Here is a 24,852-nt window from a genome sequence, read left to right on the forward strand (position 1 = left end):
GAACAATATCAAGAGAAACCCAACATTGAAAAAATCTTACTATTGATTTGTGATATTTTCCTCCGGATGGAATATGATATTCAATCAATCAACCAACAAGCATTTGAATCCCTGAAGTAGTCCCATTATTTGAATTTGTACTGCATGTTTCCAGTGGGCTGAAACCAGTGGCCATGTTTTATACAATAATCACTTCAAACAGTACCAGTTTGAATACACATGACCACTTCAGAGGACTCACTATTTATCTGTATTAGACACTGGGAATACAAAGGCAAAAGGGAAGAAGCCCTACCCTTAAGAGAAGTTTACCAGGAGAAACATTGTACCCACACAATAAACACAAGGTATTGTTGAGCCAGGAAAGTACAAAGTTGTGGGGAAGGAAAAGGGGCAGGGGAAGAAAGCAAAAAAAAGGGGGGCGGGGAGAGAACTTAATCACCCCAATAATTTAAGTTTCATTCAATAGAATTGAGTATGAAGATAGTAGGAAAGAAATTAATTTAAATGTTATCATCCATTTGGAGGGCTGGATACTTAATTTCCAGTAAAAAGAAAAGTGGACATTCATCAGCATCCCATTTTTCTACTCTGTTCCTCTACTAGAGCATTAAAATAAAATTTTCTTAAATTGTTTCTGTTATCTTCTTCTTTCATAAGATCTGTGACTTTCCTGGTTTGGAAGGTCCTGCTCTGACACTTATATATAGATTCAAAAGAATGGTTCAGAGCATTGACTTGCCAAAATTCACCAACATACTATATTTCAAGTGAAAGATTTGAATCCAGGACTTCTTGACTGCTCAACTTATTTTTTAAAATTAAATTAATATTTGTAAATTTATTTTATTTTTAATTTAGGGAATAAAGCAAGCATTTCCATAACACAGTAAAATAACACAATAAACAAGATGATCACATATGAAACTGCAAATCTGCCATGTATATTTCACTATTCCTTTTAAATATAGTTCTCATGTAACTTTTCTTTTTTTCTTCCCTTCCAACCCAAAATTTATAGAGGTTTGAATAAAATAAAGATAAATCTGTTGTTTTAAAAAATTAGCATTGGCTTGTGGTGTTAGGTGTATTGGTTAGATCAAAGCTTCTTAAAATGTGGGTCATAACCTCATATGAGTTATGCAGAGTCATAACTGTCAAAAATTATGATTTGTTAACAGTAAATGTTTAATTTGTATACCTATTTTACATATCAATATACCTGGGATCACATAAAAATGTCTCAGTTGAAAAGAAGTCATGAGTGAAAAAAGTTTAAAAAACCCTGGTTAGATATCTTACCCAAAGTCTCATATTCACGTTTATTGTCTGCTGGGCCATACTTCTCTTTACCTGGCACATAGCAGGTGGTTAATAAATACCTGACCTATTGGTTAATTGTGTCTACTCTAGATGCTTTGAACTGGTTTGGGTTGCATCAAGCATTTTGATATTAGTCAAATTGATAATTACCTCTCCAGACTTAATTTGCTAGATTAAAAAGATCCATATTCATACCCCACATGCCAAACGCATGGTGTTTTCAGAAAATTCCCAGCTGTTGATGAAAAATTATTTTCCTTCCTGATTTTTGTGTTCATTTAGCCTAAGTCAGAAAAGGAAAAAATCTGACTTGAATGAATCGATGCAGGGAAGAAAAAAGAACCAAGGAGACAATATAATGATAATGGCTAACATTTTTTGGAATGCTTTAATGTGGGCAAAGTGGGCAAAAATATTTATAAATAAATATTCTTTCATTTGATCCTTACATCAACTGTAGTAGGTAGCTGCTATTATTATCCACATTTTACAAATGAGGAAACTGAGGCAGACAGAACTTAAATGACTTGCCCAGGGTTATCTAGCTAGTAAGTTATCTGAGGCAGGATATGAATTCAAGTCTTCGTGACTCCAAGTACAATATTCTATCTATTCCACCATCCAGATGCCATTAAGATATATAATGACAACAATAATATAAAGACAAAAGATGAAAGGCAAGTGAACTCTTATTAAACATAATAATCAATTTTGGCCACAGAGAGACAGACAAACCTTTTTTTCCTATTCTACTTGGTAGAGAGGGGGGCAACAGATGTGAAATGTTATATCAGCTGTCAGACCCATCCACTGTGCTGGTTGATTTTGCTTAACTCTCTCCCCACTGTCTGTTAAGTGAAAAGGGAGCTTCAATTGGGACACATAGTATAACAGGGACTAAATAACATGTAAATAACAAAATAATTTTTTAAAAGGAAGGAAGAAAGGAAGGGAGGGGGAAGAGAAAGGAAAAGAGAGTAAGAAAATAAGAAAGAAGAAGAGAGTAAAGTAGGGAGAAGGGAAGAAGACAAAGAGGGAGGGAGAAAAAAGGAGAGAGGAAGAGAAGAAGGGAGGGGAAAAGGAAGGAAGGAAAGAAGGAAGGAAGGAAGGAAGGAAGGAAGGAAGGAAGGAAGGAAGGAAGGAAGGAAGGAAGGAAAGAAGGAAAGAAGGAAAGAAGGAAAGAAGGAAAGAAAGAAAGAAAGAAAGAAAGAAAGAAAGAAAGAAAGAGAGAGAGAGAGAGAGAGAGAAAGAAAGAAAGAAAGAAAGAAAGAAAGAAAGAAAGAAAGAAAGAAAGAAAGAAAGAAAGAAAGAAAGAAAGAAAGAAAGAAAGAAAGAAAGAAGGGAGGGAGGGACAAAGAAACAAAAAGAACTGAGAAAGAGAGGAAGGAGAGAGAAGGAGGGAGGGAAGGGAGAGAGAGAGAGAGAGAGAGAGAGAGAGAGAGAGAGAGAGAGAGAGATTAAGAATATGTGGGATAACATATAACATATTAGGAACCATTTAGTAAAAATCCATCATTTCCTAATTCGGTCCCAGAGTGGGTAGGGGACATTCCTAAGGTGGCACTGGTAGTAGTGGTAGACAACATGCAAACCCAGATTACTTTACTCCAAATCCTGCAGCCATTCCCCAGCACCATGACATTGCTGGTTTGTTTTTTAAAACTGATTTAACAACAACAACAACAAAAACCACCAAGCTTTTGTTGCTTGCCAACAACATACACTTTCAGACAAACTTATTGCAAGAGCTTTGGGCATTAAAACCTTTCCTAAAGGAAGGGGATTGGGGGAGGGAGGGTTCAGGAGGAAAGAGAGAATAAAAATGAGATGAAATGTCCGTTCAAGCTGAGAACATTGAAAACTTTGGCAGTTTCATATTAGCTCATTTGATCTGATGCCAGGTTAGTAAAACAAGTGGCTTTGCCCTATTAGGCCTTGGACTAGTCTACTTGGCTTTGCCATTATTTACTTCCCTTTTTATCCTTTTCCCTCTCCCTCTTTCCCTCCCTCCCTTCCTTTCTCCTTTACCTCTCCCTCCTCCTCCCCCCTCTTCTCTCCTCTCTCTCTCTCTCTCTCTCTCTCTCTCTCTGAAAATTTAGGAGTGTTCTTCATTATGTCTCAGTAAGGGAGGTTCCAGCTGTAGAACCCATTCCTTATCTTTTTTCTTTTTTAAAAAAATTATTTTTAACAAACATTGTTTTATGAATCAAGCTGGGAGAGAAAAATCAGAGCAAAAGGGAAAAAACATGGGAGAGATAAAAAAAAAATAGAAAAAAGAAGTTAATATAGCATGTGTTGATTTACATTTAGTCTCCTTAGTTCTCTTTCTGGATGCAGATGGAAATTTCTATCCATAGTCTATTGGGATTGCTTTGAATCACTGAATCACTGAGAAAAAACAAGTCTTTCATAATCGATCATCACACATTCTTGCTGTTACTGTGTAAAATATATATCTGGTTCTGCTTGTTTTGCTCAGCATCAGTTCATGTAAATCTTTCCAGGCCTTTCTAAAATCAGCTTGTCCATCATTTTTTTTTATAGAGCAATAATATTCCATTACCTTCATATACCACAACTTATTCAGCCATTCCCCAATTGATGAATATCTACTTATTTTCCAATTCCTTGCTGCCACAAAAAGAGCAAAAATTTTTTGCACATATGGCTCTTTTTCCCTCCTTTATGGTTTCCAAAGGGCATGTGCAATTTTATAGCCCTTTGGGCATAGTTTCAGATTGCTCCCCAGAATGGCTGCATCATTTCACAACTTCACTAACAATGCTTTAGCATCCCAGTTTTCCCACAATCCCTCCAACATTTGTCATTATCTTTTCCTGTCATCTTAGCCAATCAGAGAAGTGTGAGGTGGCACCTCAGAATTGTTTTAATTTGCATTTCTCTAATCAACAATGATTCAGAACATTTTTTCATATGACTATAGATGACTTTAATTTCATCATCTGAAAATTGTCTGTTCATATCCTTTGATCATTTATTTATTAAAGTCCATCTCTTAAAACATTTAGGAGTGTTCTTTATTACATCTGGATGAAGGTGTTTCCAAGTCTAGAACCCCTCCATTTCAACATTTAGGAATGTACTTCCATTACATCTGGGTGAAGGTGGTACCACACAGGGCAGTGAGCATGGGAGACTGGCCTAATACCTTAAAGGTTGTTATTGGATATCTACAGGGAACATCTGGGTGTGAATTCTGCCTCTGACATTTATTATCTGTAAGATTACAGGCAAATAACTTTACTTGAGCCTCAATTTCCTCATACATAAGATAGATGAGACTGAGGGTCCAACAGTTGTGAAAGAGTGCATGTAATGTCAGATTGTTTACAATGAATAGTTTCATTTTGCTGAGTTTTTTCCTTTTTTTTTCATATTAGGTCATGACTCTAGAAGGGGGAAAGGGAGATAAAAGACATTTAGGTGAGGTAAAAATAAAACATAGTAAAAAAATTTGTTAGGAAAGCAATTTCTGCCAAAGGACACACAAAACTTCCAAAAGAGAATTTTAATATGTTCTCCTCAGAGCCCCACAGTAGCATTCTTCACAAACTATGACCTTGTTCTCTCTTGACTTCATTTTAGCCAGTTATGTGACCTACCTGTATCTACCTACAATCCTACACGATGGCTTCTTCTTTATGATCAAGAAACTAATCCCCTAGAAAAACATAATGAGTGTACCCTCCCAAGAATAATATTTACTAAGGTTGGAACTGAAAGGAAATTAAGAATATTTGGATTTTTTTCCCAATTATGAATAAGTAGAAGGGGGAAAAAGGAAATTACCCTTACTGAATTCAATTAATCTATCATTCATTGAACATCTATCATGTGCCAAGTGCAGGGGATACAAAAAGAAAAGTAAAAACAAGACTCTCCTCTCCCCTTGAAAAGCTTATGTTCTACTACAGTAGCAGCTCTTAATATTTTTTGAATCGTGAGCCTCCTTGGAAGCCTGTAGACTCCTCAGAATCATGATTTTAAATGAATAAAATACTGAGGTAAACTGATTATACTGATACAATTTTCCACATATGTGTGTGAGAGTGTATACATGTGCTAGGTAGGAAGACAAGTTCAAATCCAGCCTCAAATATTCTATCTGTGTGACCTTGGTCACGTCACTTAACTCTATTTGCCTCAGTTTCCTCATTTGTAAAGTGAGCTAGAGAAGGAAATCATAAACCACTCCAGGAAACCCCCAAATGAGGTCACAAAGAGTTGGATAAAATTGAAATAACTGAACAAGAAGATATAATAAGAAAATGTGAACACAAAAAGAATATTAACAAATTGGGATAGGGCTATCATAGCATGCAATGGAAAGAACCATAGATTTGCAGTGAGAGTACTGAGGTGATATTGGGAAAGTTCTAAACCCTCTGGATTTTGGTTTTCTCATCCAAAAAAAAAAAATTACAGAATTAAATATATTGGCTTCTAAAGTCCCCTCCAATTTCTTATCCGATGAAAAGAGGAAGGCTTCCAAGAGGATGTAATGTGAAAAAAATCTTCCTCAAAATAAAGTAAGGATGCTAAGAAGCACATATAAGGAAAATGTGCATCCTATGTACTGGGCACAGTGCACAAATGCACTAAGATGAAAGATGGAAATGTTGAGATCTGAACATGATTGATAGCCCAACTTGGTTATAACATAGAGTGCATGAAGAGAAGCCATATGAAATAAGCTAGAAAGGTAATCAGTCAATCAATAGGCACCTATTATGTTTTCAGAATTGGGAAGTAAGCTAGAAAGGTGATCATTCCATCCATGTGCTAGGTATTGTGCTAAGATGTGAGGCTAGAAAGGTAGCCAACCAATCAATAAATAAGCATTCATTAAGCACCTACTATATGCTAGATGTGCTGTGAGGTAAACAAGAAAGGTAATCAATCCATAAAATAAAAATCATTTATTAAGCACCTATACTCCAGGTACTGTGCTAAATTCTAGGTAGGTTGAAGTAGGCTGTGATGGATTTTAAATATCAGAATATGGAGCTTACCTTTTGTTTCAGAGCACAAGAACTTTTCTAAAAATATTTTTTAATATTTTGATCATTACTTCAATATAATTTATTTTCTTTGTATTTTATCCTATGCCGGCAAAAACATTATTCAGATATAGATTTCATTGGCTTCATCAAGCTTGCCAAAAACAAAATTTTCAGAGGCAATAAGGAACCAGAGAGGAAAAGGTAGTATCAAGTTAGATGGTAATGTGTCTTTTTCCCTCCATTTTTTCACTAATACAGATAACCTTGATGCTATTTTTTTGCCCATATTTAGTTACTTTTCTCCCTTCTCCTTCAAACATCTCTCCATGTTTGTATAATCACTTTTTCCCCTCCTTCAGAATCCCAATCCCCACCTTTGAAAAATAAAGGGAACTCCCTGATTTATTTGCAACGCTCAGGGGTAGGCACTGGCAGCAGAGACACAGTAGATGCCTCTGCAGGTGTGAAAGTTGGAATTGGATACTCAGCAGATCAGCAACACTATATTCCTTTAAGAACAAGCCGCGTAAAATTAAAGTAATTCCAGATGAATAAACATGACAAGAAGTGACATGCATTCTGAACACAAGCTGTTTTACTGGTATCCCAGGCCAATCTAGACCCGACTTAACCATGATTTGAAAACTAAAAATCCACTGCATCCCAATCATCTGGTTCAATTTTTAATAGACACAAGGGAAAAAGAAGAGTATAATGAATATGTATTTGTTTTCGTTGATGGGGTTTGTGATGGCAGCAGGTTTTGTTTTTAAAACAGTGCATGGTAATAAAAATAAAGAAAAAAGCTACAGAAAAAGAATTGGTAATGGGGAATCTGTAAATTATTGTTTTTGAAAAATGTCACTTTATAATTAGTTTTCTTGGTAATTCTGAGTATTGTGCTTTCATGTCTTTAAAAATGTGTGCTTCACTACACTGCCCAAGGGGTACAGGACAACTAAGAGATTGATGATACCTGGTATAGAACTTTTATGACCCACACATTGATTCTGATCATTATTTCACAGAGTCTAGAATTTAATACTAGGCAGTTTTTTTTTTTTTTCTGGACCCAATTTATGGACATTTAAAACTGAAAATTTAAAAAGAACCCTCAAATGCTTTAATACAAAAGAGAGTCCCAGCATAGGGACCCTCAGGATACTATTTAAGTGAAAGTCCTTGAAATACCCCACTGGTTAGTATCAATGTATAACTGTTACATGAACCTATTTCCATTGTTTTCTTGATTCACTGCCAACTTACTCAATAGAGAACCCAAGAAACCAAGTCAGAGATTGTATAATCATAGCATAAGTTAATACTTTCTCAGTATGTTGGGTGGTAAACAAAGAACAAATGACAACAAAGTACATTTGTTTAGCACTTAATAAATATGTCCATATATATATATATTCATGTATATGTACATTATGTGTACAAGAAACTGAGGCTCACTGAAGTTAAGTGACATGTCCAGAGTCACAAAGCTGTTAAGTGTCCAGATGATCTCCATCTGCCACTCCTCCCCCCTCTTTCTGAGTTCAAGTCTAGCAACTCTATCTAGCAATACTTACTTGGTGATATAATCTTGTGATAATTAATCTAACCTTTCAGATATGTGTCACCAGGGAAAGAGAAGATAGTACAAAGCTGGATCTTGAAAGATGATAAAAATTGGCCAGGCAGGATATAAATAAAATATATATTTAAATAGAAATTAACAAGTAGTCTAATTTTGGCATTATGGAAAGTTAATAAAAAATAAGAGCTAGTCTTTATATCTATCAAATGAGATAACAAAGTGTTTTGCAAACCTTCATCTCATTTGATTCTCACAACTATCTCTCAGATTATTATAATCCTATTTTACAGATGAGGAAACTGAAGCTGAGTAAGGTTAACTGACTTGTTCAAGATCACAATGAAGTAGTGGGGGATAAGAAAAGTAAGTTATGATGGGAAACATTACAGAGAGTCAAGAATGATAAGCAAGGGAATTTAGATTTGTATGTAAAAGTGGAAGTTTGGGTGTGTGCGAAGGAACAGTTAATGATTGTTTTAGGCATAAGGGTGCCATGATTTAAATGGTATTACTGGAGAATCCATCTGAAAGTAATATTTAGAATAGAATGGAATCAGGGGTTTGAAGAAAGAAAAGAAAGGCAGGCTGAAAATCTGTAAGTTAAACTTTGATGAGTAGTTTTAAAATATTCACACAGCAATCATAGGTCACAAAAACTGCGTTTTTCCCTAGATTTCTCCCCAAAGGATCTTGTTGATTGGGTTAAGCAAACAATCAATTAGGTGCAGATATTTCACAACCATCCATTTTAGGAGAATGAGTATAATGAAAGAAATATATTCTAGAGGGGCAGAAATAGTCATTTAAATGACAAATAACTCCAAATGCTGTTTGGTTTTGAGCTTCGTGTCAGTACCATGACAAATTGAAGATAGTCCAAGCTAGTCAAAAAACATATTCCTTGATGAAGTATTAATTTTGGTTCCTCCTTTGAGGTCTCTTAGGAGAACTGGTTATTTTTTTAAAAAAATAACTAAACTAATAAAATGCCTTTTCCAAGAACAGAGGTAGAAAAATAGTATGGTAAAAGACAGGACACCATGTTTGCCTTTATCCACATAGTGCCAGGGCAGTCCCAGCTGAAAACATAAAGAACCAGATATTTGGCAAGCAAAGGCCCCTTGGCTCTCTCCCATAACCTGAAGCAAAATACGTTTGGATAACAGGAGTTAAAAGAAGTGGGAAAACTAGAACAATGTCTCTCTTCGAGCTCACTTAATTGAAGCCTTTAAGTTCCACCAGTCATGGAAATTGTCAAGATCCATTAAAAAAAGAAACTTCTTGGATCTCTTTCTAATTCTGCTGACTAACACATAATGGTGAAAACCAGGCCAGAAACAAAACTAAGAAAGGATAGTTGAGTTTTTTGAATGTCTGACTGTTATGGAACTCGAAACAAGATTTCCCATCTCTACCCCAAAAAGCCCAGAATGGCATGAATCCCTAAATTAAAATGTACAAGATAGCACCAGAAAAAGTACCATGTCAGACATGGGAATTTATTTCCTTGTAGATCATCCTTACCCAGAGGCCTAATTGAGTTTATTGGATGTTCACCCTCTATGAATCATACAGAATATTTTATTGAATTTAAAAAAAAAACTTTTTTGGAAGTTATTAAGGCAGCATTTTGATATGGTGGGTAAATTGTTGTGTGACCCTGGACAAGTCACTTATAGCCTTTCAGCTATAAAATAAGGGTAGTTGAACTCAAGGTCCCTTCCAGTTCTAAATCTATAAGCCTATCAGCTCATAGAACCATCTGAGTCATTGGAATACAATTTTCAAAGTGATCTAGAAAGTTATTTTATGGTATCTTAATGGATAGTTGTTTTTTGTTTTTTGTTTTTTTTAATGTACAAAGAAACATCAAGGGACTTTTCCAGGTCAACCTTAAATATTAAACTAAGAAGTATGGAGTCAAAGGTAAGTTTGATTAAAGGTGGACCACCATGTTTTTCTTTCAGATAAAAGTCATTAAATTGATGTTATCTGTTTATTGAAGCTACAGTAAAGATACTGTAGTATCCATAATACATGGAAGGTACAACAATCTTAGGAGATATGGTCCTTGTCTTCATGATTATTCACAATCTAGTAAGATGCCGAAATAACCATAATACAAAATGAAAAGTGGGGACCTGTATGTTTTGTAAAATTGCTTAGATCTAGCAATTTTCTAGATGATCATTATTATTAATTGAGAAACAACAATGAGCAAGTTTCCTGGTTGCATTCATTTTGTTCCTTCCTAGATGAGATAATTTCTGGAAAAAAATGAAATTGAAAAAAAAATTGGTTAAGAGGACCATCTTAAATAGGTCACCTTGGAGATAGAATTCTTTACTTTCTTATATGTCACAATCTTTTCCCAGAATAATGTCTTTAAATAAGTGAAGGAAATGCTAAATTTCATTTAGAAGTTAGTGAAAATAAAATTATATTCTTTTTCCCATCCAAGTTCATAAATCCCTAAATAGGAACCTGAGGTAAAGGACCCCAGCTGTAAAAAGATCACAATTCAATAAAACTGCCTTGTTGAATTAATTTTTTAAGTGTTGGAGATAATGAATTATAGCAAAAAAAAGTCACTTTCTTCTTATGTTTAATATGTTTAATTCTGTTTTATAAAGGCAATGGAATAAATTTGGGAGAAAGAGGTCTGGGTTCAAATCTCAGCTCTGTTTGGAGTAGCTAGGTGGTGCCATAGTTTCTGAGTGTTAGGTCTGACATCAGAAAGATTCACCTTTGGAAATTCAAATCTGGCCTCAGACACTTATTTAGTTAGCTATTGAATCCCAGGAAAGTGATTAAAGCTTGGTTGCTTCAGTTTTCTCAAATATAAAATGAACTGGAGAAGAAAATAGTCAAAAATACTCAGATATGACTTAAACAATAGAAGAAAATAGTAGGATTTCTTTCTGATCTAAATCTACAATCACATGGGTACCCTCAGGGAAGTGAAATGAAAGAATTGGACTAGGTGACCTCAAAAGCCTTCCTACCAGCTCTGGAGCTTCTCTCAGCATTTTGTAGGAAAAAAAAAAATTCTGGTGATTATGAAAAAATGAGCATTTGAGAGCTAGAGAAGTGCTACATTTATGGAATTTGCTTCATTTTTCTTTTCCCTCCAATATTTTGCTCAATTATTTTATAGTCATTCACATGAAACAAGAAATACAAATAGAAAAAGTCTTAAATATAATCATAAGATAGTCTGAGATTTCTAAAAATTCTAGTATTGCAATTGAATTTTTATAAACTCTAAACTTCTAAAAAAGGTAAAATTTAGGTAGTCACTAAGCTTTATCATAGATTTAATTTTTTCTTTTTTTTTTATTTAATAGCCTTTTATTTACAGGATATATGCATGGGTAACTGATTTAATTTTTTCTTGATCTGTTTTAAAACAATAAAAAATTGAAAAGAATATTCCATTTTGAAGACATTACTTAAATTCAGTAAAATATTTCATGAACTAAAATCTGTACTTACCAAATATCAAAATATTATCTCACAATTTATACCATTTAATCATTTTCAAATTTACTTCTTTTCAAAGCAGAGGTAAATAATTGTTTTGATTAGAAGCTTAGAATAAAATATAAAATCAATTTAATATCTTTGCCAAGAAAGCTTTAGGGTCCAAAAGGACTGAGCAACAATACCAGAGTTAATGTAAAGAATCAGATTTTGACATTCTAACAGCTGTGTTGCTAAATATTGGAAATAAAAAGTCCTAGCATAAAAGGTCTTTGAAGTCAAAAAGACATGAATTCAAGAGTCTTACCCTCTGGCCTAAATTAGTTAACCTCTCAGTATCTGTGAGCAATTCTTTATGATTCTAAGTGCTAGATTTAACATCAGAGGACCTGGGTTCTCTACATACTACTTGGGTCATTGTAATCTTGGGCAAGTCATCTAAATTCTCTGTTAAATGGAGGGAGGGAGAAGAAAGAGAAAAAAAAAAAAAAAGAATAAAGTAAAAACCACAGAGCAGAGAACAAAAGAAAGCCTGTTAAGAAAGCAGAGATGAACAGCTTTGAACACAAAGTATAATGTTTATGATACAAGCTTTCTTAAAATGGAAATTTATTGCTTTATATTTTGAATCCTCTCATGTTATATTGTGCACATGGCAATTTGTTTTTCTTTTTCTAATTTCTATTTCAGTTTAAAATCAATAAATGCAAGGTTTAAAATAAATGAATAAATAGGAGAGAACTAAGAGTCAGTGAAATCTAATGTCCATTCTAGCTCTAAATATCTATTGTAGTGTATATAGCAACACATATTTAGAGCTGGAAATGATCTTTAAGGCCCAAGATTCTGTTTCCCCCACTTTACAGATGAGAAAACTGAGATCCAGAGAAATTAAGTGACTTTGCCCAAACTAATACATGTCTGAAGTAGAATTTGAACTCTGATATCCTTATTCCTAGTATAGCATTCTATCTCTATGACCCTTATGAACTATGGGTTTCAAATGAGTTGCCAATCTTAATCAATGGAGGTAGTTTCCATACCAAGTATAACCTTTTAAAAAATAAGTCTGTATTATTCAAACCTTCCAGGAGACAATTTGGATGAAATTTGACAATATTTCCTTAAAATTGATGGCCACAAGCTAAGTGGTGACAGCAGAAGTAGGAAACCTGAATGTCTCAGTAATGATCCCATCCCCAACTGCTGATTTTTTGACTGACCTTATTTAAGACACTTAACCTTCTATCACATTATCTCCTTACCAATTGGGTATGAGAACAATGAGCTAACACAAAGACATGCTTTTTTTCTTCTTTTTAAACATGATCAAATTCCTAAGACTCTGAAATATCAAAGTGTTAAGAGAAGGTAATGATGGCATTTTTAATTAACATGCCCCAAAGGAGAAACAAATCACCCCAACAAGTTTCATTTCCAAGGGAACAGCAGGGAGGAATCACAGAGAAAATCACTCACACCATTCCCATGAGCGCAATTTATTATTGCTTCCATTAAGACTCTGAAAGGATAAAGAGCTGTACCATAACTGTCCCACAGAGGCAAAAGTTTCGAAAGCTCGATTCATCTTCACCCAAAATATTTGACCCTTTCTTTAGGTAGGTCTGGGTTTGCCATTTAAAACAAGTCTTGCAACATTTTTAGAAACAAAGCAAAATGTTCTGTAAATAGATGAACTCTTATGCTGAGTAAACATGCCAGAATGATTTCCAATGAAAACCATGGGGACAGTGGAGCAGTACAGACTGTCCAAGACAAAACCCAAAAAATGAGCCTGTAAAAGCCATAAATCATGTGCTTCCGTGACATGAGAATAGCCCTGGGCAAACAAACTTAAGCACAGAGAGCACAGCATTGCTTGCTACCTAATGCAAGTAAAGTCCAACTCAAAGATTGAGATTCAAAGAGATCAATTCAATGGAAGGGGGGGAGGGGGGGAATGCTGAAATAGGAGGGAAAAATTAATAATCCATGAGAATATTTCTACTGCAGCATAAAGACTCTCCTTCCCATGCATGCACCTTAGAATCATTCTACTAGCACAGCAATGTCCTTTGTTCTGTTTAAAATTTGTTCTCCCAATCCTTGAGTATTCCCAATGTCATTTAGTGCAAAGCCCTCAATATTACCCAAAGGTTTAAATAGAAGTTCTGTTCTTGAATTAAAAGGGAGAGTTAGAGAGATCAGAGATTTATAGCCACACGGATATCGGCAGACAGCTTTTCTAATAATCCATTTTTTTATACATAAGGACATCTAGATAGCATGGTGCACAGAGAACCAGTCCTGTAGTCAGCAAGACATCAACAGAGGGAGGATTCAAATCTAGAGTTATTTTCGCTTCAGCCCCTGGTTTTGTTGTAGAAGATAAAATATCAGAACTGGAATCAAGAAAATCGGGATTCATGGTCTCCTTCTGACATTGGCAGGCACCAGTAAACAAACTTCAAGACTTGATTCTGTAAATTCCTCCCTATATGATATTAGACAAGTCATTTAGCATCTAGAGGCCCTCATAAAGTCTTCATTAGCATATTAGTTATCTATAACTTGCCAGAAATTATGCTAATTTGTGAGAAAATCAACACACACACACCTGCTGCCCTCAAGGAGCTTATATTCTATCAGGGGATAGAATCTATCAGACCAGATAACTTCTTAAATGACTTCCAGTTCTAAATTTTGGTTAAGACTTAATTAGCTATAACTTTAACTATAAGCTATAACTTCACTATGAAATCATGAATACTTATCATTGAAATTCTGATTATGAATTGATTGAGTGAAGTGAACAGAACTAGGAAAACATTGGCCATAGTAACAGCAAGATCATGGAATGATCAACAGTGATAGACTTGCTTCTTCTCAACAAAGAAGTCATTCAAGACAATTCCTTCCAATAGACTTTGGATGGAAAAATGCTATCTGCATTCAGAGAAAGAACTATGGAGATTAAATGTGGATCGAAGCATATTTTCATCTTTTCATTCTTTTTCAATTGTCTTCTCTTTTTTGGTCTGTTTTTGTTGTTGTTTTCTTTTGTGTGTGTTTTTCCCTTTTGTTCTGATTTTTCTTCCCAACATGAAATATGCTGAAAACTGATTGCACATATTTAAATTTGCTGTTTTGGGGAGGGGGAATGTAACAAAGGGAGGTAGAAAAAAATTGGAACTCAAAACCTTACAAAAATGAATACTGAAGACAAGAATAAAAAAGAGGAAGAAGAAGAAATGATCACCACTGGAGTAAATTACAAATTATAGAATTTTTTAAAATTCTATGTGTCTCTGTTTTCCTCATCATAAAATGGGGATAACACCCCTACCAACTATCTCACAGGGATGTCATAAGGCTTAGATAATATATGCAAAGTGTTTTGCTGAGTTTAAATCATTAAATAAAAGTAAGTCATTAGATATTTATTCACTTCTGTTCACTTTTTATGGTCACCACTTCTTTCTTTCAGCCTTGTAGCAAAATGTCAGAACTGAAATCAGGAAGACCTGAATTCAAATCCTGATCTAGCCACTTACTAGCTATGTTATTTCAGGCAAATTATTCAACTTCTCTCAGCCTCATTTTCTTCTATCTTTAAAATAGAAATAATAATAACAGCACCTATCATTTGTGAAGATCAAATGAGATAATACATAGGAAGCATTCTGCAAACATTATGACTTGCTATACAAATATTATCAACTGTTATATGAGTTAATTATTATATACACTTAATATAAGAAAATAACCAGAGTAATTAAGAAGAGGTCAGAAGGCATTGCTACTGTTATCCTCCAGTCCTCCAGACTTTGACTGGAACTCTCTGGAGGCCTCACCAATTTAGAGATGGAAGGGATCTCCTACAGTAATCCAATCCCCTCATTTTACAGAATAATTAATGGAGATTAAATTATTTGACCAAAGATCACAGAGTTTCTAAAGCATAGATTGTAGTATTGGAATCCAGGTCTTCTCACTCCATAGTTAATATTCTTTTCCCCACTATATTTATTGGTTCATTCAGTATATTTACCAAGAAAGCTTAGAAACTTAAAAAGTAAATAACAGCATTTGTCATCCCACTGAGTACAGAAATCACATTTCAAGAGAGTAGAATTCCACTTTCCATTCAATCACCTAAAGTAAAATCATTGAATGGAAATCATTTTTAAAAACCACATGCTGACAGTGTTACATTTTAAAATCAAAAGATCCACTTATTTTTAAATGTAAAAAAGAAAAGGATACATCTTATTTCTGATTTCTATGCACTATTAATATCCTTTTTTTTTTTTTTTTTTTTGGGTGAGGTAATTGGGTTTGTGACTTGCTCAGGGTCACACAGCTAGGAAATGTTAAGTGTCTGAGGTCACATTTGAACTCAGGTCCTCCTGACTTAAGGGCTGGTACTCTATCCACTGCACCACCTAACTGTCCCCCACTATTAATATTCTTAAGGCTTAACATAGATAACCAAACATGTGAAAACCCTAAATAATAAAAGGAAGCCTGAGATATGGAATGCTTATTGTGTTTTCTAATTAAGCCATTGCATTAGTAACTTCAAGCTTTTAATATCTAACATTTTCCATCATCAAAAACTGGTAAAAGATTTTTAATAGGACAAGGAGAAGATAAAAACTGTTGGGAATGGTTAATAATGATGATAACAATAACATTTAGTGTTTATAAATAGGCACTTTAAGGTTTGTAATATTCTTTATAAATATACGTAATCTCTCTCTCTCTCTCTCTTTCTCTCTCATCCTCTACTTGAAGGCCTCCAAGGAAGGGAAATCTACCATCTCTTAACCTATTCTGCTTTTGCACAGTTATAATGAGTAGGTTTGATGTTTTGTTCTGATATTAAACCTACTTTGTCTCTTCATGGTTTCCAACATTGTCTTTTGCTCTTTCCAAAGAGAAAAAGTTTAATCACTCTGTCATATAAGCGCCTTTCAAATGCTTGAAGATGGGATTAATGACAGATTTCATCCTCATTCTGCCCATTGTTATAATAAAAAAAATGATAATAATTCTCAGGTTAATAGAGCTTTAAGATCTTGTTTGTCTTCAACTTGAATGACTTGACCATTCTCAGTAATATTATGATTCAAGATAATTCTGATGAACTTAATGATGATGAAAAATGCCTCATACTTCCAGAGAAAAAACTGATGAATGCAGATTAAAGCAAACTTTCTTTTTACTTTCTTGGTTTATTTGTTTGGACTGTTTTCTTTTGCAATCCAACTAATATGGAATTGTTTTTCATGACTGCACATATATATATAAAATCTATATGAAATTACTTGCCTTTTCAAGCATATGGGGAGGGTAAAGGGAGAGAATATGGAATTCAAAATTTATGCTTAACAGTATTTTATTTCCTCAAATACATATGATGATAGTTTTCAACATTCATCTTTGCAAAACTTCTGTGTTCCAAATTTTTCTATCTTTCTCGCCCTCCTCCCTCCCCTAGACAGCAAGCAATTCAATATAGGTTAAACATGTACAGTTCTTCTAAACATATTTCCATATTCATCATGCTGTGCAACAAAAATTAGATCAAAAGAGGGAAAAATACAAAAAAGAATAAACAACAACAGTTAAAAGGTGAAAATACTATGATTTGATCTACATTCATTCTCCATAGTTCTCTCTCTGGATGCAAATAGCTCTCCATCCCAAATCTATTGGAATTGCCTTGAATCACCTCATGGTTGAAAAGAGCCAAGTCCATCCTAACTGATCATCATATAATCTTATAGTGTTCTCTGTTTCTGCTCATTTCACTCAACATCAGTTCATGTAAGTCTTTCCAGGGTTTTCTGAAATCAGCATTTCTGATTATCATTTCTTATAGAACAATAATATTCCATTGCATTCATATATCATATGTTATTCAGCCATTTCCCCAGAAGATGGGCATCCACTCAATTTCCAGCTCCTTGCTACTATAAAAAGAGCTGCTTCAAATATTTTTGCATATGTGGGTCCTTTTCTCTCTTTTGTTGTCTCTTTGGGATCCAGATCCAATAGAGACACTGCTAAATCAAAGAGTGTGCGCAGTTTGATAGCACTTTGTGTATGGTCCCAAAGTGCTCTACGGAATCGTTGAATCAGTGGAACTCAAAATAAAAAAATACAAATAAAAATTACGTTTACTTACAATTGAGAAAAAATAAAGAAATTAGATCTTAAGATGATTGTAAGAAAAAAAGGTGGTACAAAATAGATTTCTATTGGAGCAAAAGGGAAGGAGGGAAGGAATGATAATATTGTGTAAGATCAATGAGAGAAGAAGGTGAATTTTAGGACCATTCCCCAATTCCCACAGAGTATTTCTATGAGCAAAAGTGAGTATTTTTTGTTGTTGTTAATTGTATCCAGAACAGAAAGATCTATATAATTGCAAGAGGGTTATTTATCTACAACAAACTTTTTAGTCCAAGTTCCTTATTTTACATGTGAGAAAAATGAGATCCAAGGAAGTCAGATGCCTTTTTTAAGGTCACACAAACAGTCAACATTAGAGACAGAATTTGAACCCTATTCCCCTAACGATAGAATCAGCTCCCTCTCCCTAGTATCATGCTGGAGATCTTGACTAGTATAAATTCAGGAATAAGATGTCCATATTTTTGTAGGAGTGTGTCTAACAATAAAAGAATTAGACTTGGAAGGAGGGTTGTTCTATTTGTGGGCTACAAATAAAGCAGTGTGATACAGGAGGCAAAGAATTAGGTTTGTAATCAAAAAACAGGGCTTGAATTTCAGTCTGGTCATTCAATATGTAACATTAGGGAAGACATGATCTCTCTGAAACTTGGTTTCTTCATTTATACTATGAGAGGGTTGGACTAAATGGCATCTAAAGCTCATTCTAAACAATCCAAGGATTTTATCATCCCACAGTAAAGCTAGAATAAAATCTTACACCATTAAATGTCTTTCTCAATTGACAAGTAACTCTAGAGAAAGACAAGATATACTACTACAACATGCTACCCTGAAGATAATACTCATTGATCAGGTTCCCTGATTTCATGTTAGAATTTCCAGACATAAGTTCAGAAACATGAATGTAAGCCTTTAGGAGATAGAAAATCTAAAGCAGCAAGTGCTATCCCTGGAAAATGGACAGTATTGCCAGGATCACCTTGGCATGAGGCCTGGACTTCTTGGCAACTTTCCGGTTGCCAAGATGTGAAATCATTTGTCCTTGAGGGTCTTTGTTGCATAGTTCATGTGGCAAGTGATTGCCAGTGAAACTCCCCATCACGGTGATTTTGTACAGAAGCCAGAAGCAAAATCAAGTCATAATTTCAGCCTTTAAAATATGTGTCATCTCAAACTATTCATTACTCTATCATATGTGTTAATTTTGGCACCCCAACAAGATCATATACTTCTTAAGGTAATGGGATTCTATAATTTTTCTTTACCTTCTACAATTACTAGAACAGTGTTTCTTCAATAGTATTTCTAGAATGAAAGAGCAAAAGTATAAAATAGGCAATATACTATGAGAAATGAAAACTTAAAAAATAATCCTCTTCAACCTAATCTATTTTCAATCCCAGTTTAGAATGTTAAACTTTGTCTAAATTCTAGAAATTTACCAAAATATCAATTTCAGTGATTTACAGAATTTCATATTGGAAGGGAACTCAGTGGGCTAACCCAACCTATACCCCTTTTATCTAGGTCTCAAAAATATTCTGAAAATGTAGTTAGTGATAGGACTTACAAAATAGCCCTAAGCTTCAACCACCAAAAAAAAAAAAAAAAAATGAAAACACATACTCATAGGACATTTTAAGTTTTGCAAAACATGATATACAATGAGTAATGAAATAACAAGAGATATAGTCACAAAACTGGACAATTTTAGGATCTAAAAATAAAGGAATAATTTCAGGAATGATGAATTGTGGGAATTATTGTTTTCTCATGATTCCATGGGAAAGTGACTTGGTTTAATTCAACAAAGTAAATATTTCATAGGAGATATTTTCTAGGGACAAAAAGGAGACAGTACAAGCACCCAAAAATGTCTTTGTATAGGTCTACTTAACCACACAGAGGTAACAAGGTGGCTCAAGTGGAAAGAAAGTTAAAATTAAAGACAGAAAGGCCTGAGTTTAACCTCTGCTTGCCTCAATCTACCAAAGATGAAATGGCAAACCACTTCATATCTTTGCCAAGAAGACCACACGGGCATTATTAGCATGGTATGGTCCATAGGGTCATGAAGAATTGGACTGGACTAAGCAACAACAACCAATTAACCACATGTGCTTATTCAGTGGGTGGTGAATCTAAAAGATAAACCAGAACAATTAATACAGAGAAGTGTTAAGAGAGAAAGAGCACTGGGAAAAGAGGAAAACATCTAAAAAGCAAGTGTCATAATATTTCAGGAAGAAAAATATGCAATTAATAAGCTGAGGAGAAATGATTTTCTTCCTATTAGCAAATCAGAGAGACAATTTGATTTGATCTGACGTTTAGTTTGAATTAGCATGCATTAGAAATCACAGATTGAGTTGGAAGGCTCCTAAAAGGCCAGTTAATCAAAACTACTTTGCCTTAAACTGAGGCAGCTATATGGCACATTAGGATAGTGCACTGGTCCTGGAGTCAGGAGAACCTGAGTTCAAATTCAGGGATTTGTACAGGGATATTTGACATTTATTAGCTATGTGATTCTAGGCAAGTCACTTAACCTTGATAAACACACACACACACACACACACACACACACACACACACTCAATCTCTCTCTCTCTTTCTCATGAGCGTGTGCAAACACACATACACTCTCTTTCTCACGTGCACGTGCAAACACACACGATAAAAAAAGTAGCTCAGAATTCAAGACTTACCCAAGGTTAAACACTTAGTAGAAGAGCTAGAATTTTAATTCAGTACCTCTTTTTGTGAATTTTTCAAAATCCAAATTACTAGGAATTATTGTAATGTATTACATTGACACATTTCTTTTTTTAAAGTTTTGTTTTCCCATTACAAACATGTACAGATGACTCCTACTTTTGAAGTCTCTTATAACAAAGTAAAGCTATTAAGTAAAATAAGACAGTGAACTCATCTGAAAGCACATGCAAGCAAACATTCCCCATATGTAATTCTGCCTTCTATTCCTATTTTTTAAATGAACAGAATTCTTTATTTTCACTACTCCATACCCTAAGGAATGGATAGCATGTTTCATCTTCAGGGCTCTGTAATTATGAAGTCATTGTATCAATCACAATTTTTACAACTTCCTAAATTTTAAAATGTTGTGGGTTCTGTATAAATTACTCTCCTGATTCTGCTCATTCCATTGTTTATCAGTTTATAACAGTCCTCAAAATTTTGATTTTCTCTTATGTCATTCATTTCAAAAGCCTATTGGAGAAGAGAAATCAGGAGGAGCAAAAAAAGACAACAAAAAGAAAAAAGAAAAGAAAAGACAGATGAAGAAGAGTGGCTGTTATTGTTCTTCAGTTTTTTTAAGTCAAGTGCAACTTTCCATGGCCCCATTTGAGGTTTTCTTGGCAAAGATAATGGAGTCATTTGTCATTTCCTTCTCCAGCGCATTTTATAGAAGAGGAAATGGAGGCAGACAGGTTTAAGTGACTTACCCAAGGTCATACAACTAATATGTATCTGGGGCAGAATTTGAAATTCAGGTTTTTCTGACTCCATCCACTGTGCTGCCCCTATGCATGCATGTGACTCCATTTCTTTTTGAGTTTGACACCACTTCTTAATGACATTAATGAAATCAAATAATAATAATAATAACTGACATATAGCTGTCCTGTCTATTTCATCTTTCTACATACCAGCTTGACTTTTGTCTCTCCCATTAAAATGTAATTGTTTTGTAGACAGCTCTTTTTTTGTATGTCTATAGGGCTTGGCAATGGCCTGTAACTTTACTTGATTGGACATCATATAATCAAATTGTCTCATTTTATTGATGAAGGAGTCTTTTCCTGAGTATATCTGGGTGATCCTCCCTGCTAACAACATATGAAAAGGTCCTTCCTGGTTTCTGCCTCATTTAAGTAATGAAGATCCACTTCATTTAGATAGGGCATGAAGTTAAATCCAGAAATACTTGTTGACCTGATTTAATGTTTTATCAACTTCATAGCAACCCTTTAAGTTAAGTGCTGGAAATATAGTATTATCCCCATTTTACAGGTGAGAAAACTGAGGGCCAAAAAGAATAAGAAAATTAGCCTATGTCAGAACTGGGATTTGAATCCAGATTTGGAGGCAGCTAGGCGATGCAGTGGATAGACCACCAATCCAGGAGTTAGAGAAGACCTCATTCAAATCCAGCCTCAGACACTAGCTATATGAATCTGCGCAAGTCACTTAGTCATGTTTGCCTCAGTTTCCTCATCCATAAAATGAGTTGGAGAAGGAAATAGCAAACCATTCCAGTGTCTTTGCTAAGAAAATTCCAAAGAGTCATGAAGAGTCAGACATGACTGAAAAACAACTTTCTGACTTTAAGTCCAGCACAGCAGTGAAGTGAAAATATAAAGAACCATATAAAGAAATAATGAGGAATAATATCTGAATGCATCCCTCCCAGTGCAAGGCATCTGAAGAACTGTAAGTGAGAAGAAAAAGATGACCTCTAGAGAACAAGCACAGGAATCTGAGGAACTGATGAAATTTGGCTAACTAATCATGCATTTCAATTGTTGGCAACTCCATCTGCAAACCTCTTGGAACTTCCTGACAATACCCTTACTTTTCTCCACTGACTTTTGAAGGAAGTGATTAATGTCTTTTTTTTCCCCCCAAGCAGCCAACATGTTTGTCTCTTTCCTTCCAATTCATCTAAGAAAAATGTCTCCGATTTTTAAAATGTATTCTTTTCTTACCAATGTTGTAATCTCTTTCACATCATCGGTCACAGGATTCCCACAGATCCCTTTAGTTTTGACGAGAGGATTGAATAGGAGCAGCTGAAGATAAATGCAAGTGATAATCCAAGTCTAAATAAAAACAGAACAATAACTCAGTAACCAGCAGTATTCAACTTAAATAATTAGAGCCATGTAACATCTTATGCTTTAATATGAACTTGTGAGGAAAATTACTTCTTTTTTTAAGGAACAACCATTGGTTTCTACAAGATACAAATGCTTAATTTCTAATTCTCAAGCATCCAACCTGTACCATCAATGAATGAATGAATGAAGAATAATCTGAGTTCAATTAAAACTGGAAATGTGGTCTTACTATGCCTTTCAATAATAGCATTATTGTTAGCTTTAGTTAAAAGCTCCCTAAGGGCAATTTCCCAGTGGCAAGTATATTGAAATGACAACACCTGTACTAACTTGTGTTGGTTTCATCACTGGAGGATTCTTCTCCAAATCAGGGACTAAATAAAATTCATCCCTTAAAGGCACCAAAAAGAACTCTTTCTTTCTTTTCTTTTCAATGCACAATACTTGGCAAAAATAGGGAAAACTGGAACAGGACTTCAATAAAAGCAAAAACAACATCAAGATGAAATGTAACAAAAAAAAGAAAAAAAAGGACCTCTCCAGATCCAGTAAAACTCCAAAGGAGTAAATGATCATTGTATTGGATAAGAACATCAGAACATTGGAGACTATTCTTCTATGTTTTACTCTAACCTCCTACTGATATTATTTCTTGATGGCAGGGACTGTTTGTATCTTCCAGCCCCTAGGACTGTAACCAAAACATAGTAGGTGCACACTTAACTAAACAGTTGTTGAACTGAATTCAATCATCTGTCTAGTCTACATGTATGTGGATGTAACTCTCTGAGGGCAACAAATAAAGGGAATCAAAGTGCATGTCCAATGATTGAGAATGGATAACAAAATTTTGGCACAGGAATGTAATAAAACAACAGTAATTTGCCTCTGTCACTGTAGCATCAACTCACCATTCTGCTTAGCACATACTAGGTGCTTCAAGTTGAATTGACCAAATTATATGTCCATCTGCTGCTTTCTTCACTTGAATGTATTTTCCTTAAAAGCAAAGACTATTCGGGGATTTTGTTGGAGGAGGGAAAATGTAGCCCCAGCTTCTAGCAAAGTCCCTCACACATATTCAGTGTTTAATATATACTTGAAGAATGAATGTTAATGAAAAGATTTCTTTGAGTATAATAACAGTCTGATACTCCTAGATGTAAAGTTTTGTTTTTTTTTTCTGAAAATGAAAATCTAAACTGGGCATTTTAAAAAGTATTTCATAATTATATCTGGGTAGAAATATTTTCTACCAATGCACACAGTCATCCATAATTACAGATGATTTTTTTTCAATTAAAATCCACAATCTAAGCTATTCAGGAAGAGCAATTTATTTGCAAATTTCTCACAAGAAAAAGTCTTCTATTTTGATAAGGCAGTTTTATCCCAAATTATATGATCCAGAGTTCTTGAAAGCAATCCATCTTCTTTTATTCTTTAACACATTTTCAACAACAATCTTACTGAAAATCAGGATAGGGCTGCCTTAGAGAATACTGTGAGATTTTTTTACTAAATGAATTCAGTTCTATTTACTCCTTATTAAGCACTTACTATATGTAAAATGCAGTGCAAAGTATGTATGAAGATGGGGGAGAGGGGACAGAGGGAAACACAATACAAAAGGCTATTACCTGGGAAGAAGGAATAGATTTATTCTGCTTGGCTTGGAAGGCAGAAGAAAGAACAAAATTAGGAACCAGAAAAAGGGGAAATGTAGACTGTAGGAGAAAACTAACAATTGGAGCAATCCAAGACAGAGATCTCTTGGGTTTCAAACAAAAGCTGGATGTCCACTAAAACTAGTAATGCTATGGAGCAGATTGATGTTCATATATACAGGTCCTTTCTAACTCAAAGATTCTGGAATGCCCCTGAAAACAGGGGCCATATTTTTATTTACCATTGATTAAGGTTTATGCAATACAAACAAATATAATTATAATGCAAAACAACATAAATGCAAATAAGAGGTACAAAGTAAATTTAGCTTCATGAAGTATAATGTTAAATAATAAACTATTTATTAATTTATTAGTAGTAAATAATTTTTATCTTCCCCACCCTACCCCACTCCCCACTCTCACCCTCAGAAATTGCTTTCTTAGTCCCTACCAGAAACCTCTGTAAGCAATGACAAAAACTTCCCCAGCATGCTTCCTCTGATACCTGGCTGTCGTCAGTTTTTATAAATACCTGAAGTCATGGACACATGCTTGCTTTCTGCAGTATGTTATAATGGAATGCTTAATTTTCATCCTAATGCTGGTATTTTTATGTCTGACATTGAATGTGTATGATGTTTTAAAATAATTTCTTAGCAGAATTTTTGTAGGAGCAAAGAATCATAAACAAAGCAGAT

General features: G+C 34.5%; 1 protein-coding gene across 3 annotated transcripts in view; it reads right to left on the reverse strand.

Annotated features, from left to right (window-relative positions):
* The window catches only part of KITLG (KIT ligand), a 119,487-nt gene that overhangs the window by 43,581 nt on the left and 51,054 nt on the right, over positions 1-24,852 (reverse strand). For all 3 annotated transcript variants that reach the window (XM_023504336.2, XM_031938816.1, XM_023504335.2), the window contains exon 2: positions 22,353-22,466. In XM_023504336.2, coding sequence (XP_023360104.1) covers positions 22,353-22,466 — 114 coding nt within the window. The remainder of the gene's footprint in view (positions 1-22,352; positions 22,467-24,852) is intronic.

The sequence above is a fragment of the Sarcophilus harrisii genome, chromosome 5 (assembly GCF_902635505.1).
Source record: "Sarcophilus harrisii chromosome 5, mSarHar1.11, whole genome shotgun sequence".
Lineage (NCBI taxonomy): Eukaryota > Metazoa > Chordata > Mammalia > Dasyuromorphia > Dasyuridae > Sarcophilus > Sarcophilus harrisii.